At 46.0% G+C, this 17725-nt stretch overlaps 1 protein-coding gene across 2 annotated transcripts in view; it reads left to right on the top strand.

The window, feature by feature from the left end:
* The window catches only part of ARHGAP36 (Rho GTPase activating protein 36), a 55504-nt gene that overhangs the window by 16755 nt on the left and 21024 nt on the right, over window positions 1-17725 (top strand). The window contains exon 1 of one of the 2 annotated variants that reach the window (XM_004715380.4): window positions 8011-8069. The exons of the other annotated variant lie outside the window; for it this stretch is intronic. Coding sequence (XP_004715437.1) covers window positions 8012-8069 — 58 coding nt within the window. The 5' untranslated portion in view covers window position 8011. Of the gene's footprint in view, window positions 1-8010; window positions 8070-17725 lie in introns of those variants that run through there. 2 annotated transcript variants of the gene reach the window in all.

The raw sequence follows: 17725 nt of genomic DNA, 5'->3' as shown, positions 1-17725 counted from the left end.
GGTGCCATCTTCAGGAGCCTGGCTAGGCTCCCAGTGACAGGGACTGTAGCTGACTGCAAATCCCTCATGTGCCATGTTGGTCCGAAGAGAGCAAGCTTTGGGGCATACAGATGACCTTCCAAAAGCACCGGAACCCAAATTGGGATGGCATTGTGATGTAATGGACCAAGCTCTGGACTAGGAGGTTGGCTACTCGGATTCTAGTCCCATTTCCACTGCTAACTTGCTGGGTGATGTTGGGTAAGTCACTTTCCTCCCCTGGATCTCAATGTACCCTCTCTGGTGTGAGAAGACGAGATTGATTATTTAATGATTCTTCCAGCTCCTGATAGCAAACTGTAATTTTAAGGGGGAGGGGGGTAACTGTTTCTGAAGCATCCAATTTAGCAGCTGCTCTGCCACCAAATCCCTCACCGAAATGCCCACTCAGGACATACAGCCATTGTAAAACAGGGAGCCCACCCATAGGTGTAGCCTATACCTTCTACTGAGTTCCCTTTGTGCTTTGGGTTGGGAAATCTTCATGGAGTCCAGTGGTGAAACCTTGTGTATGGGCACACCGTTGCTACCCAGATTTTAGGGTGGGACAGGTGGGGTGGCTACGTAGATGGGGAGAATGCCTTCCATTTTGTATTTTTAATATTCTTAATGTACATTAAACGTGGAAACATGACATAATAAATATATCTATACCTTTACCAATTGCCACATTTCTTTTGTCTTTCTCTCGAACACGTACACACACACACAAAACTGTTACACCAAGGGCTTCAAAAAATATTTTGTGGAAAGGTCCTATTTAACCCATTTTTTCACAAACTATTTGAAGCCTCTCATATGTTATCAATTTAATAGTATTTCAGTCCTAAATACTTTCGCATGCATCTCTTAAGAGTAAGGATGTTCTGGGTTAGAAAGTTTTGAGGGCCTTTGCAAGAAGAAAGGAGTATATTTTCCAATCCCTGGAGTCCAAAGGTGGTGGGGCGGCAGTCAAGGAGGAATGTAAGATCTAGAGACCAGAGTTCAAGCTCCATGTGGGCAGTATGAAAGGGAGCTATGCACCAAAGCGGCTTAAGAATGGGCTCCAATGTGTGTTCGTTTTTCAAAAAAGAAAGAAAAGAAGGGTGGAAACGCCATTTCCTTTCCTCGGTTCAGTTTCTTTATCTATAAAGTGTGCGAGGTTGTGCTAATCTCCATCCAGTCAACCACACATGTCACGGAATTATATGCTATTCAAATGTGAAAACAGAGGGGAGCACACTGGAAGCTGCTCCACTTTAACATATAAGGGCATGTGGCTCACGCAGATGACCATCAGAGCTAGTAAAACTCAGGAGCGATGCTGCTCTGACCCCAGGTCTGGGGGTCTCTGGCAACATCTGGAAGTGGGTCCCACCGCCCAGTCCTCAAACTCTTGCTACTAGAAGCCATCATGGAACTGCCAAGAATGTGAATCTTTCAGAGCTGTTCAAAGATGCAGACAACCCCCTCCCCCAGTTTTTTCGAGTTTTTATGTCATATAACACCCTTTCCTCTTATTGATTGTAGTGCAAAACTAAAAGCTCACTCACTACCTGACTCGTCTTATTTTTAACATACTTTTCTCTGCCTGCTTAGTTCCAACTATTGCCTCGCCTCCCCAAACTTCCAGAGTTGGAAGATCCTATCATCCTGTCTACCCCTAGCTCGAAGAACAAAATGTTTTCCAAAATTAAGCGAGCATTTGGGATTTTTAACTTGATTTTATCTCTTCATTCAACCAGAGGGGTATGTGTGTGGGAGATGCACTTGTCAACTAAAAGCAATTTCTCTGCTTCCTTGGGGACTGAAGTGAAATCATAGCTCTGTCTTTCTGGTGTCAGGATGAGACTTACATGTTCCTGAGTGGTGTCAGCGCACTGACAGACAGCTCCTGGGATCTCGTGAGGAGTACTGGGAAAGAATGGTCAGGGCAGCAAGCAATGTGGAAGCTAGTCTCGGCTCATCTGTCCTCCCCTGAGTGGCTTTGTGCTAGTCACTGACTGTCTTTGGTCTCAGCTTTTCTAAGTTAAACAATCATGGAAAGAACTCTGCCCCCTTCGTCCTTCACAAGGTTACTGCCAGTACCATCAGACTTGGGTGATAAGAAAGTGTTTGGAAGGAAGAGTGCTATGGAAAGAGGATGTTCTAGGAATGCCGTTAAAAGTAGTTGAAAGGGAAATTCAAGATTGCCTTGTAAAATCCCGTTTTAGAAAGGAGATTCTTCTGAGAGTCAGAAAGGCTCCACCCAAATCCAATATGCTTTCAGTTCCTATAAATCTTCCCTAGACAGTAAGGCAGGGAGGTAGACCTTGAGGTTCTGGGGTTTGGCGTTTCCTTGAGGGAATACCTATGGTCTCTGTACCCGACATGAGAATCATTCGATGGGACTTCTCAAAGATTTACCAATCTAACAAGCCCCTTCATGGGACTTGGGGCAGAGGACTTTGTCCTCACCCTCCTAAAATTGGGAGATCCTCACAAAAATTCATTAAGGCAGGAACATAGTGGGAATGGGATATCCATTTCATAGAAGAGAAGCCCCAGGCTCAGGTTGGGTAGCAGATATAGTCACATTCACCCAGGCAGTCAGTTGGCATGCCCAGCTTTACTCCTGCTATTTTAACTTTAAATGTCATGGTTTTTCCCACTGTGCTATAGCTGCCTCTCAGCCAATACAAAGGACCCAAGTAAGGAGCTCAAACCATATAAACTAAGGAAAAGTGCTAGATAGACATATATATACAGGTAGACCTAGGTTCCCGGACAAGTTCTTATTTGCCCTTTGGTGCTATAGAAATCTGTCCCACCAAAAGATTTAGTGTCTGGGGTCTTAAAGCTTGAAGGTAAACAAGTGGCCATCTAGTTCAGAAGCAACAAAGCCCACATGGAAGAAGCACACCATGAGGTGTGATCATGAGGTGTTGAAGGGATCAGGAATCAGGCATCAAAGAACAAAAATCATATCATTGTAAATGAGGGGGAGTGCAGAGTGGGGACCCAAATGCCATCTGTAGGCAACTGGACATCCCCTTACAGAAGGGTCATGGGGAAGAGAGGAGCCAGTCAGGGTGCAGTGTAGCACCGATGAAACACACAACTTTCCGCTAGTTCTTTGTTGCTTCTTTCACTCCACTATCATGACCTCAGTACTACCTTACAAATCAGATTAGATCAGAGCATGCACACTGCTACAGATAGGAGCCCGCAACACAGGGAATCCAGGATCAGGGCTGAGAGTGGTGATACCGGGAGGGTGGAGTAAGGGTGGGGTGGAAAGGGGGAACAGATTACAAGGATCTACATATAACCTCCTCCCTGGGGGATGGACAACAGAAGGGTGGGTGAAGGGAGACGTTGGACATTGTAAGACATGACAAAATGATAATAATTGATAAATTATCAGGGGCTCAAGAGGGAGGGGGAGCGGGGAGGGAGGGGGAAATGAGGAGCTGATGCCAAGGGCTTAAGTGGAGAGCAAATGTTTTGAGAAAGATGAGGACAACGAAGGTACAAATGTTCTTGACACAATTGGTGTGTGTATGGATTGTGACAAGAGCTGTATGAGGCCCCAATCAAATGATTTAAAAAAAAAGAAATCTGGCCTCACTTTGACCATTGAACCAAATGCCTACTCACAACAAATTCTCCATTACAATCACGTTCACTTATTCTTGCACTAAAGTAAAGCTAAAGTAGAAGAACATCCTGTATGCACCTACACTGACTTACCTACACATTCTAAAAGACACAGAATAAATCCCATACCCTGGGAACTGTTTGCACACAATAATTCTTAAAAATCCAAATGCATGAACTTCATGGAATATGCTCATTGTGAATAATCTAGACCCTATCAGGAGTCAAGTTTTGCCACTTGGTCATTCCCCATGCTGTCTATTTACCCATGGACCCAAGCAAAGTAAGGTAGACTTAAAGTGATCATTTTCTCCTGATGGCTGGCCCAGAGTTCCCTATAGCTGGGGTGTAATGGGAAAAATAAAGTTTGCAGGAAAAGACCTCTATATATTAGACTTTCTCTAACTACAGTGGGAAAAATACAGCCCTCATGGACCATATTTTAGGAAACACTGTGTTATGACAAGATGTCAGGACCTTTGATTTTATTTTATTTTTTCAATCATTTTATTAGGGGCTCATACTACTCTTATCATAATCCATACATACATCAATTGTGTAAAGCGTATTTGTACATTAATTGCCCTCATCATTCTCAAAACATTTCCTCTCCACTTAAGCCCCCGACATTAGGTCCTCATTGTTCCCCTCCCTCCCCGCTCCCCCGTCCCTCATGAGCCCTTGATAATTTATAAATTATTATTTTGTCATATCTTGCCCTGTCCGACGTCTCCCTTCACCCACTTTTTGGTTGTCTGTCCCCCAGGGAGGAGGTCACATATAGTTCCTTGTAATCGGTTCCCTCTTTCCAACCCACTCTCCTCTACCCTCCCAGTATCGCCACTCACGCCACTGGTCCTGTAGGGCTCATCCGCCCTGGATTCCCTGTGTTTCCAGTTCCTATCTGTACCAGTGTACACCCTCTGGTCTAGCCAGACTTGAGGACCTTTGATTTTAATTAGCCTGGTTTCTTCCCCTCTAGGATCTATTTTCTTCTCGCTAAAGACAGCATGGCATACAATCATCTAAGCAAGGAACAGGGCATTGACATTACAAGGAGAGACCACGAAGAGGCAACAAACTGGTCCGCTCAAGGCCTTAGACTCTCAGGGTGAGGTTATATAGGTAGCCCCATTTCAGAGCACACACTGTGGGGTGAGAGGTTGCAAGGTAGCAGACTCCTAGCTGCTTGATAGGAGTACTGAGGACTTCTGTGTCCTTCAGAAGGCGGGTTCTATGACTGCTTATGTGTCGTGCCCATCATTTTACTCATAACTCAACTTCCTCATCTTTTTCTGGGTCACCAAAGTCAGTTCAAGTGCAATAGCACCAATACACCCTCAGCCTAAAAGTCCACGCCATTGCCCTATCTAGCCTAGTCTTTTATTCAGCAGAGGTAAAGTTACAGAGTTCCCACCCCCCACCCCATGAGTAGTATTTTCCAATTCTAGAATATAATAAATGTTTATTAGAGAAAATTTGGAAAATACTAAAATATGAAAATACTAAATCAGTTTAAAACCATCTGTAATTGCATTGTCTAAATACCATCACTATTAAGATTCTGCTGTGTTTCCTTTTAGCCTTTTTTTCTATGTATAAGGTTATTACTTATTTGCATTATTTCTGGTATATTATAAGGCATGCACATTTTGCATCCCGCTCTTTGTCCATTTAAAATAATTATAAGATATTTCTCCTTAAACAATTTAAATTAAAAAAAGAATTATAACTTCATTTTCAGATTCACATATAAACTACAAGACTATGTTTAAAAATAATTGCAGCTCATTTTTGAGTACATGCAACATTACTTACATAGAGGAATGCCTGGCATTTACAGAACCTTTGAAAAATATTTGTTGAATAGAAGAATGGATGGATACGTGGATGGGTAGAGGGGAGAATGATGGATGGATGGATAGATGGATAAATGCATTCCTGTATTCAGTGATACTTAGCTAGTGTTCAATATTTCCAAAGAGAACTTTACATTTTTACACTAAGGGATGGAAAGTGGATCAAGGAAAAGTGAATGGGTAGAACTAAAAACTTGCTGATATATATACATATATATATAAATTTTATTATTTTTATTATTTTACACACACACAAACTCTACGCCTTCTCCAGTGAATAGACCATGGCTTGACTGGAGTTCGTACACAGTCATTAAATCCCTATTTTTATTTATGAAGAAACTGAACCACAGAGAGGCTAAATAACCCTCCCAAGATTACATAGCTAGTACATCACAGAATTGGGATTCTAGCTTCAGTTCATGAGTACCCCAGATTTGTTCCTTTATGACACGTTGACACCACTAGTGAAAAAGAAGCAATGAGGAAGGACAGGTTCAATGGGATTGTCTCTCAGGTAGAGCTGTTCCGGAAGCAAAGGAAAGTCAGCTCCAAAAGCTCTTTCTGCCATGACTGAGCTAAGAGAGGCTTCTTCAACTGGGGCAGTGAGGGTGGGCTGTGATCAGAAACCCGGGGAGGCAATTCTGAAAGCCAATAAACTCATGGAGAGCGGTAAGGCCGAGATTTTCAATATCCAAAGGCCAAAACTGGACATTTTTAGATGTCAGACTTGTTTGGCTTGGATGCCTGGGTATTTGCACAGCAGAAATTGGTAAAGAAGAAATTGGTGAATGTCTGTTGTCTTTGATTGCATTTTGAAAACAGAGAATATTGAAAGTGAATTAGAAATCTGTGCCAAAGGCAGCTAAGGACCACGGTTCCCCGAAAGGAACGAAAATTAGTGGAAGCCCTTTAAACCCCTACTACAGCTCTACTTTGCTAGGAATTGCATGGCAAAGTAGAGGCAATTTTTCCATGTTATGCATCCCCTTTGCCAAGTTAATGCTAGTATCAATGGTTAGCAAAGCAAATGTAATAACTGTTCTCCCCAAAGGACCCATGATTGAAGCTTTCACTCCTCAGGCCTGCAATGGAGCTGATGGCAAGAGGATATTCCGTGCTAGCATTTTGATAGACAAAACCCCATTTTCCAAGTGGAGAAAAATAGTGTATGGAATCAGCACCATGAAACTGTCAATGAAGCTTTGGGGGAGAAAAGAATTGGGGCCCCTGGGCTTGAATAGAAAGGAATATTTCCTTTAGAAGCCTTGCCTGAAAAATAGTCTATCCAACTCTGGAGGCTGCTTCTATCCCAAGACTTGGGAGCATGGTTGGAATCCCCAACACTGCAGCCTTGGTGGCAGTCCCCCACCCCACCCCATGTATTTACAAATGAATAAATATAAAGCTACACATGAGGTATAGAGAAACCCAACATAGCATCACCCTCATTGAAATATCAAATTCGTTCTGCAAACAAATATTGGGGCCCCTCCCATGCCTGAGACAAAAGAGGCCTAGCTATCCAGCAGCGACTAGGGGAAGGGAACATCCCACACTGATCGTGCCTGGTGTGCTTCTTTGACTTGAGGGGGGACTGGCCACCTCAAAACAAGGGTTTCCAGGCCAAGGGGGCATCTTCCTCTTCCTGAGGGACCTCCAGAGCCAAGGCAGTCAAGTCACTCCCAGGTTCACCTTAGGGACTTCTTGGGGGAGGAGGGGCAGCACCATCTAGGTCCTCTGGAGTAGGAAAGTGAGTTGACATCACATTGGGAGCTACCCAGGGCTGAGGTGGTACCTCCCCTAAGAATGGGGGTTCTCAAGAGCTGAACCAGGACCTTCCCTTTAGTCTTCAAGATACCTGGGGCAGGTACTGCTTACGCCTCAGATTGGGCTTCTTCACAGCACGCCTAAAACGTAGGGTTTGCCAGGGCTGGAATCTTGCCTCACGCCCTGATCCACCCATGGCTACTCAGGTCAGGCGCAAGTACCCACTACCAAGCAGTCCAGCCTATTCCTGCTCATAGCGGGCCCTGGAGAGAGTTTCTGCAGTGGTCCATCCTGGATGAACCAACTAACAGCGCCCCCGCCCCCACCCCGTGCAATTCCAACTTCTGAAGACAGCTCTGCTTTGATGTGTCTGACTTAGGACTCTGAGAAAGAGACCTCCTTTCCCTCTGCCCCTCCAACTCCGGGGCTCCCAGCGGGCAGGGGAGCACCTTCAGCAGGGCACTGAGTCTCAGGGCTCCCTCCGCCTGGAGGAAGGGGCTGCAGGAGCAGCCTCCTTTTCCGCCGGGGTGGGCGTGGGGGTGGCCGAAGCCCTGCCCCTTTTGTGACAGGCCTGAGGTGTCCAGTGACCAAGGCACTCTTAGCTGGGTGCAGGGTGCGGCTCAGGGCGTGGTCACCGGGGGCTACTTAGGGCGGCCAGTGCGCAGCGGGCCGCTGAGGTTGCGAGGTTGGAGGCGAGGCCAAGGGCACGGAGCGCGCGCCTGGCTATGGCGTGGATGCTGGACTGCCTCTTTGCGTCGGCCTTCGAGCCCCGCCCCCGCCGTGGTGAGTGGCCCCCAAGGCGCGCGGGGAGCTGGGTGCGCGCTGCGGGGCGGGCGCGAGGGGACTACCAGGCGGCTGCCCTCCCACCCCCCACCCCCGGTGGGGCGCCCTGGCTTTGGCTCCCTGCCCCCGGCCTCCCTCCCTGCCGACTTTTAGCTCCTTGTCCATGGACCGCGGGCCAGCCCCGTCGAAGCCCCACAGAAATCCCCAGCTTTGCCTGGAATGGCGAGCGATCCCGCTAAGGGTTCGGCCCAGAAGCCAGGCGAGCGCGGAGGCGGAGTAGCTGGCAGGGGCGCCCTCAGGGAAGGCTAGCGCGTGGGCCGAGGCGCCCAAGGATGAATGTCCTGGTCTTGGCAGCCAAAGGCCAGAGGCCTTGGCGGTCGAGGTGGGGCTTCCTGGTGACCCCCTTAGGTCTTGAAGCTAGTCCCCTGTGCCCCAATTTCAACCAGCGAATATCAGCATGGAAAGTGCCCTTAGAGTCGCCTAGTTCAAAGCTTTTATGTGATAGATGGGGACTAGAGATGAGAAAGGCCTGCCCAAGGTCAGGCAAGGAGTTGGCCTCCGATCTGGATCTGCTGAGGTCCTACCAACTGCCCACTGCCTCAAACTGCCCCGTGGCTGAGACCTGCGTTTCTCATCTGGACCTCTCAGGGCTTTGGGTCCTTGAGATCAAGGCTTGACTTTCCTATCTGTCCCTGTGGAGGTGAGGACATGTATTGTGTGCAAAACTCCCCGGATGGGTGTAAGTGTGTGCGTCTCATTGCACCCCTTTTTTGGAACTGCTTCTAGCAAATGCATGTTCCAAACATTTCTTTTTCCTCCTTCAAGTTTCAAGACACATGTGTTTTCATTTTGACAATTCCTGAAGACCCCGATCTACATTGTCCTTCACTCTCCCTTGGTAGGCCCTACCCCTCCATGCTGCCACCTGGCCACATGGCCACCTGTTTTTTCCATAGTCTCCACCTCCAAAATCTATATTGGTGAGAGTGCGTCATTGTTCACCAGCCAGAGACCAAACCTAGGGTTGTCTCCTGTTTCCTCAGCCCCCTCACAGGAGGGGGGAGGAAGGGAGGAGAAGGAGGGATCTCAGCAACTTAACTCAGCATAGACTTGTTTGTAGTTATTGCCAGCCCCAGCACCCTGCCGAGAACCATCCTTGGATTGTAGCCTCCCAATAACAGCTGGTGGCACATTTAGCAAGTTCAAGTACAGTCTCTCACTGAGGTCACGGTTCTTTGACAAGGAAAATGCTCTGCATGCACATTTTTTGCTCTATATAGTTTTGCAAGGATATATGTAATCCTAGTATATATGCGTTCCTCTACATCCATACAAGCAGGTGATATTGAGTAAGCATTGGTCTACTAACTTAAAGGTCTGTAGTTCAAATGCACAGTGAGAAATATGAAGCTTTCTGCTCCTGTAAACATTTATACCCTAGAAACCCTGTATATGGTTGCTATGAGCCAGAAATGACTCAATGGCCGTGATTTGGATTTGGATAAGGCCACTATAGAACTAACACTCTCCCCTGGAAGGGGCTGAGGGACCATTCCATTCCTATTTGACCCACAAGGATGTTGTGTGATTCCAATGAGATCAAGAATATGAAAGCTCATAGTGTCACAAACGCACTCCATCCCCATCTAGAAAAGAAGGCCAAAACCTAGTTGCGAGGAAATCAACTCTGATTCATAGGGACCCTATGTGTGTGTGCATAGAATTGTGCTCCATGGGGTGTTTCAATGGTTGCTATTTCAGAACTAGACTGCCAAGCCTTTTTTCCCCCAAGGTATTTGTGGCTGGACTCGAACTGTCATCCTTTCAGTTAGCGGGTTAGCCTATTAACTATTGCCCCACCCAGGAGCTGTAACCATGTCCATTAGCTGGATTGTCCTTAAACTGAATCCCAAACTAGTGTCTAGAAGTTTCTACTTTCTGGACCTGGCACTCACCTTCAGGCTCTTCCTTCCCTTTCTCTCACCCCCTACTCCTGCCTATCCATATCTAGGCCAAACCTCCCCTGTTCAACATGTGACATGGCTGTAAGGCCCCGACTCACATAGAGCTGCTCTTCAGTGAGCATGCTCCAAGTTGTGAAGGCAGGGATGTGCCAAAAGAGGATTTCTGGCCACCACCCCAATTCCATAAATGTAGTCCTGGATGACTGGCTTGCCCTCTTTTGGAGATCTATGCCATGCCATGCCTAATTCATACACACACACACACACACACACACACACACACACACACACATTTTCATCACAACACACACCCACATGCAAAGCCATACACATATACACAGACAAGCCAGCTCTCACATAGACAAGTGGACACACAATACTTGGGAGAAAACACACACATGCACACTACTCACACATCACATATGCACACAATTCATATATAGCATCCAGCACACTACATTAACATCATTTGTGCACAGACAAATACCATGTAAATACACTACAAACACATTACACAGTTTATTTGTATTGTATTTTTTAAATGTAATCTCAGTTTCTTTTTGGAGTCTCCATCTTACATTTAGTTGGTGTTGGAACCCAAATGCAAGACTTTTAAGTTCACTAGTGCATTTCTTGTCTGGTAAGATCTGTCCCCCCACATGACCTCATATCACCCTTCTACTACTTGCTACAATAACAGCTCATAAGTGTGATATACTGCTCAGATGTTGGAACATGGTCCCAATTCTTCAGATATATACTCTCACTTCAGTCATACAGCATCCCTTTGAAACAATTAAGTCATCTTTGGGCCCATCTTTTGGACCAGGTAACATTTCCCAGGATGCTGCTCTCATACTGAGAAATGTTGTGTGATGGGCAGGGTAATTTTGTGGTAACTATTGATATTCTCTGTGGCTTTAATTGCCCTTGGTGCCTCCCTTCAAATGCCTTTCAGAAATCCCCAGGAGTCAAAGGTGAGTGAGAGAGGGGGAGAAGCTGGCCACTGAGTGGACAGAGTGGGGGAGGTAATCTAGATGTACCTTCACCCCTCACCCCTTGCTCCGGAGACAGATGGCCTGCCAGACCAATCTTCTCTGGGTGACAATAGGCAATGGGCAACCTCATGAAGGCATTTGGGAGAGGCATCATTGTGATCTAAGAGAAATGGTGTCCCCCAAATAGTCTTCTTTCCCAGGGAAAGGAATACCAAGATTGACCCTCTTGAAATTCTCTCCCAAGTTCACTCTTGGCATTGGATTAGGCCTCAAACAATTGAACTTCTGTAAAGCAGCCAAAAGTCTAAAGCTGAAGAGACCCTGGGGCCCACTTTACATACAAATTTGATCTTTTCTTGGAGATGGGACCCAATCGATTTGCTGAGGCCAGGTCTGGTTGAGCTGCAGCAGGATCATTTGCAAGAGCTGGGATGGTTGGCCACTTAGACACCCCACTCCCCTGGTCAGATTCCAAAAGTTCCTTTGTAAGTTACTCCTCTGCACCTCAAATAAATTTTCTACAAGCAAAGCTTGTGACTTTCTAGAGTTCAGTTTCTTGGGTTAGGGTTAGCCTACACTTCACCCTCTGTGAGGGTGAATTGTAGAATCTGTGTACTGAAAACTGGCCAAAAATAATACCCGTGTGACTGTACATCCAGCAGAAGATCTAACATTCATCAAGTTTAAATATCAAATGACAGAGTGCATATTGGGCATTAATAGCGCAGGACGCCAGTCCCTCAGAGTGGCTATGGCAACATCATTTTTCTCTCCCTCCCACCATTTATCTACTGAGACAATTTACGTAAATGTCCAATAATAGTGGAATGGCTAAATAAAGGTGGACATTCATATACAAGCATATACAACAAAAAAATGAGTGATATATAGCAACCTGGAAAAGAGTATGATTACAACTGTGTCAAATACACAATTTTGAAAGACTGGAGGAAAAGTCAGCTAAAAAGTAAAGCTAGAGATTGCATCAAGGAAATGGCATAACGCCCTCCTTCGGTTTCCTCTGTGTTTTCAAATCTCTATCAATTTTGTTCTCAACTTATTCTTATGACTTACCAAAGTTTCAAAAATCTGAGAATCTATGATATGAAAATAATCTCTACAGTGATGGAAAATCCTACAATAATCTCAGGTATTTTTCCCCTTCAAATTGAAGTTAAATGTAATGACTGGATCAGGTTAACCAAATTGGATGTTCCCCAATGATTATGAAATGTTTCTTATGACTGAGTGGGCTTTGGAATCGGACTGAACGCATTTGAATCCCATAGTGGCTTTTACCATCATGCTGTAAGCAACCAACCCTCTCTAAATAGAGGAAAAGGATAGCTTCAGTGCAGGTTTAGAAATAACAGTAGTAGCAATAATAACTGTTGTTATTATTACTGTTGCTGAAGTTATTGTGATAGATGCCACTTATGAAATGCTTTCTATAACTAGGTCTCTAGGTAGTGCAACTGGTTTCCTCTTGACCACTAACAATCTGGAGTTAAAATCAAATGAGAAGCACAGAGCAACTGGAACAAGTAGCCTAAAATCTGGCAGTTTGAACCCACGCAGAAGGAGCCATGAAAGAAGTCCTGTCTGTATGGATTGTGATAAGAGTTGTACAGGCCCCCAATAAAATAATTTTAAAAATAGAGTTGTATGAGTCCCCAATAAAATAATTAAAAAAAAAAAAAAAAAGAAGGCCTGGCAGTATGCTTCGGTGAAGATTGCAGCCAAGAACACCATTTGGAGCAGTTCTGCTCTGTGACACACGGGGTCTCCGTGAGCCAGAATTGACGTGATACTAAAGTTGTTCGTTTCTTTTTCTTTATGACTTAAGTACCAAACTGCTATTGAGTCATTTCCAACTGGTGGCGACCCTACAGGGCAGAGTACAACTGCATCTTTGGGTGTTCAAGGCTGTAACTCTTTATAGGAGCAGAACGCCTAATCTTTCTCCGTCAGAGTACTTTGTGGTTTACAGCCCAGTGTGTAAGACAATACCCCACGGGGGCTCCTTCAAGTAGCAAAAGATGTGGTTTTACTCCTTCTCCTACCATGTACGAAATCAACCGTGTGCCCGTCACTTGACATGAACAATCACATTTAACTTTCATAACAATTCTCTGAGGTAAGTCTTCTTATCTCTGTTTTAAACACTACAGCTCAGATTTCAGTACCTTGTTTCCTGCCACAGTGGCGGAGCGAGCATTACAACTTCTTTGGGTCTGGTCTCAAACGTGGCATGAGTTAAAAGAGAATATTTGCAAAGCTCCTAGCACTACATTGAAACACACCATCTTTTACTAGCTGGTTGATTTGCTGTTGGTCAGAGCCCAAATTCTGCTCTTTGACATGATTGATGACCTACAGATTCCTTTCTATGAAAAGGTGCACCATTCACCAGGCCAACGCAATAAAAACACCACCTGTGTCCTCAGAGCCGGGGCTCTGAGTCATTAGGAAATGATTTCTGTTTCAGATATACCTATGAAAAACCACATAGCTTCCTCGGGATGAGCACTCAAAATCCAGAAGCCACCAGTTCCCTGCACTCAGGGAAATTTGTTTGTCTTGACCCTCCACTCAGGTAGGATCTGTCTGACCTTTGGCCACTATCCCTCCCATTCCTTTCATCAAATCAGAGACTGCCAGACTACCTTAGAAGTAGACAGGGGTTGGAGCTGGAAAAGTTCTAAACTCCTAGATTATTTTGCAAGGTCAGTGTGGGTAGCAGGCAAGATGGATAGTGATAAAATGAATAACCACGATGAATAATAATGAGAGAGAGAAGAGTCAAAGGAAATTTCCAGAAAATGGGAATTCCTGAAAGCCGGACTCCCACTCTCAAGCTTTCCCTGGGAAGATCCCTGCTCTCCACACCCCCAACGACTTTTAATCTTTCCCCACAGGACACTGCATAAATACAACCTTCACTCTCATAGCAGCTGGCTTTTGACTCTAGAGGGAGACAACAGCATCAAGGAAAAAAGGGGACCACGTAGATGGGGTCTTCTACCACCTCGCCATTTATTTTTTTCCAAAACACACATGTTGCTTTCCTTGTGGTGGGAAGAGGCAAATAGTAACTGACATTAGATTTATTTTAGCTCAGAGGACTAGTATCCCTCTCGCTATCATCCCATCTATCCATCTCCCCATATGCCCCCAACCTTGGTGACTGATAGCAATAGGATGGCCTTGGCAACCCTTTTCAAGTTCTAGGGTGGAAGACAGTGAGAGTAAAAACAGGAGCCATGGGAAAAACGCAGCTAGGAAATATTCTGTTCTCATTCTCTTGAGGACGATGGCACAGATTGAGGAGACTAGGTTGGGGCTGGGGCTGCAGCCAGGATTGGTTGGAGATGGTAGCAGTTTGGACACTGAGTGGAAAGTTTGAGATTTTCCTGTGTGCAGTTTTATATCTGAAACCTTGGTCTCATTAACACTACCAGGAGAAGCTGCAAGGTGCGAATTGGACTTGGGGTTCAATTCTTCCGAGGCTGCATTAGGCTGATCAAAACACAATCCTAAAAGAAAAGGGACTATTTGAGGAGTGACAGACAAAGCAGTAATGAGGTAAATTGGCAGATCAGTCAGGTGGCTTCACTCCCTGAACATCCTGATTGAGACCCCTTGGGTTCTACACTGAGAAGGCGGGCAGGGGGCAGAGGAGGGGTGGGGCAGAGGATGGAATTAACTAACCTTGTCTTTGAAGTTTATTCTACTTGTTAGGCTCTTGGCCAGAGCTTTCCCTTTTTTCAGTCATTAGAGGGAGTCTGAGGCATGTGTTAAGCCCTCCATTTTACAGATGAGGAAACTGAGGCTCAGAGAGGTAAAGTAACCTTCCCAAGGTCACATATTAAGAAAGTGATGGATCTCCCTCCTCAATACAATTCACATTTGTCTATCTTGTTCCTATAGATTTTTTAGCTTTACCGTGAAATTAAATGTATCTCTGTTTACATTGGGCAGTGATGGGGTTACCAAAGGGCTTTTCCACATTCACAATTCCCCATGCCATTCTTATGTTATGGGGACACATTTTCTGCATACAGAGGAGAGGGAATTTTGGTTAACATTTGAAGTTTCAAGAAGTGTGTATGTGTGTGTGAGAGAGAGAGACAGAGAGAGAGAGAGTGCTTGCCCCATAGTGGTGTCATTTGCAGAGGTCCTGGTAGCCCCTCCCAACCAGTGGTTTATAGGAGTCTGGGCAAGAAAAAAAGCAGCCTTCTGTCATGTTGAAGCCTCAGGCTCAGCACTGAATCTTTGGACTTCTTCAGTGTTGAGGTTTGTCCCCATTTGACAAGCATGAGCACAGGGTCTTCATTAAACCAGGTGGGGCTTTAGCTGTAACTGGGTCCACACCACCAGCAGCGCACGCGCACGCACGCACACACACACACACACACACACGTGTTCTCAAACTGCACTGTACTGTTTCATTTGGATTTCTCTAATGAGGTTGCTTTGAACACATTAGAACAGCATAAGCCCCCTTAAGCAAACACAAGTTTCCCCCAAACATGAATAATACAAAATAGGGCCCATTCCAAAATTATTTTTTCCTGCGGGAAAGCTCTACGTGTTTTTATATGTGCATTTTGATATGTCTGATCTGCTTGTCGCTGCATAACAAATTCCGGTGGTGATGTTGTGGAAGTTAACCTGGGGTGGGGTGTAGGAATACTCTTTTATCTCTCCTGACTCTCTCCAGCCCCGTTTCCCTCTACATCTCTCAATGTTCCTTCCTTAACCCATTTTCCTGATTTTATGGCTAGAAATTTCTTCATTCTCAGCTGTTTCTTTCAGCACCCACCTAAGGAGAGCTCCCAGCACTGGAACTATTGAGGTGCTCATGTGCCTAGAGGAAAGACTTCCAGGTTCTCCACAAAGGAGTTGATTTGAGAAGGTATCAGTGATCTGGGAGGCAAATAAAGTAATTATGTCGAGCACTCTTGGTGCTGCCAGTAAATTCAAAAGGAAAGCGTGTTGGGGGAAAAAGATGCTTTTTTATGTCTAGAAGGAACTCGGACACTCTAAAAAAGGGTTCCTGGTATAGAAGAAAGGATTAGGAAGCCTGGCAGATATGGGTGACCAACTGCTCTGAGCCTGATGTGTGATGTACAAAATAGTGATCATCATAGCTCTGTCTACCTCACAGCGTCATTGCGAGCATTCAAAGAGAGAACAGGTGTAAGAATGCTTAGTACATTGTCTGCTCTGGAGTAAGTAGTTACTAAATAGTAACTATTTTATGATGATGACCATAACTATTCTTACTATACACCAAGCATTCTCCCCAGAAGCTCAAATAATCACATGTATGATGATGATGTGAGAAGTATGAAGAGTGGAACTGTGGTGCCTCAAAGGCGGGCTCCCTCAACTTAGGCGGGTGGTGCAGAAAAGCTGCCAATGTTTTGTGACTTTTGAGGAAGCCTTTAAAAATTAGGTAGAAGGTTATTACAAGGCACAGGAGGGTAGGGCTTTCCAGGCAATAGGATCTGCCCACACAAATGCCAAGAAGGTGCGAAACTGCCAGGCCACCAGCAAACAGTTGGTGACCTCTGGGAATGGAACTGAAACTCCTAAGGGTTTCCGGGGTCAGTGACCCAGAGAATCTTTCCAACTTCCTCCCACCATCCCGCACACCGTGCCCTCAGGCATCCTACCTGTCAATCACGTGATGCTCTCTCCTCTTCTCTCCCTCTCTGCAGTCAGGTGAGCTCACAGCCTGTCCCAGAGGACCCTGCAGGCCCAGCACCAGGCTGACTGGATCAGGAAGGTCAGACCATGGGGTGCCCCTGCAGGGTCGCTGGCCTTCACACCTTTCCTCCTCCCAGTTCTGGGAAGAAACACAGCACCCCTTCCCAATTCACACACCATGCTCTCAGGGACGTGTTCTTTTTTTTTTTTTAGACAACCCCATGCGCTCACACATCGCACCTGTGCACATTCATGCAGGGATTCCCCCTTGCAAGATACACTTGCTCTCCAGTGCTCCATGGGAGGTAAATACACCTAACACACACACACACACACACACACCTCACCCTAAAACACCTTGGAACACATGCACCTTATGTAGGCTCACATATGGAGACACTTTGCCCATGAGCAAATACACAACAGATATCACATGTAAACCCACATGGACACACTAAATCTAAGTGTAAGCACACATCAAATGCACACATGCGCATGCTCAAAAGGTACACGCGTATATTATACACACTACACACACATCCACACTCACCACCGAACAACCACCAGCCCCGGCAGAAACGCACATCGAAGACACGTCCAGATCGCCCCCACATAGTCACCCTGCCCCATGTGGCAGAACCCTACAACCCATAAGCATGCACACTCAAACCCTGGGCAAACACACCCTCCATGTCCGAGCGCAGACCTAAGGCACATCACACTGAGCCCGGGCTAATCACGCACCGCGCACACACCCCAGTCATACACCAAACGCACACATAGCCTGCCTGCACCCGCGCGCTCACACGCGCACATGCATGCAGACTTACACACATAGCCCGCCCCCGCCTTCCCTGCAGGCGGAAGGGAAGGGGCGAGGAGTGGAGGAGGGGGAGGCTGGGCGGGGCTGGGGGCAGCCAGCAGCTGCCAGGACCCTGGGCGGGCGTACTGACACCCTTTTCCCTTTGACCTGGGGTGT

The sequence above is a fragment of the Echinops telfairi genome, unplaced genomic scaffold (assembly GCF_000313985.2).
Source record: "Echinops telfairi isolate 266 unplaced genomic scaffold, ASM31398v2 ScPeMD7_20;HRSCAF=75, whole genome shotgun sequence".
Lineage (NCBI taxonomy): Eukaryota > Metazoa > Chordata > Mammalia > Afrosoricida > Tenrecidae > Echinops > Echinops telfairi.
This window is presented reverse-complemented; position numbering and strand designations above follow the sequence as displayed.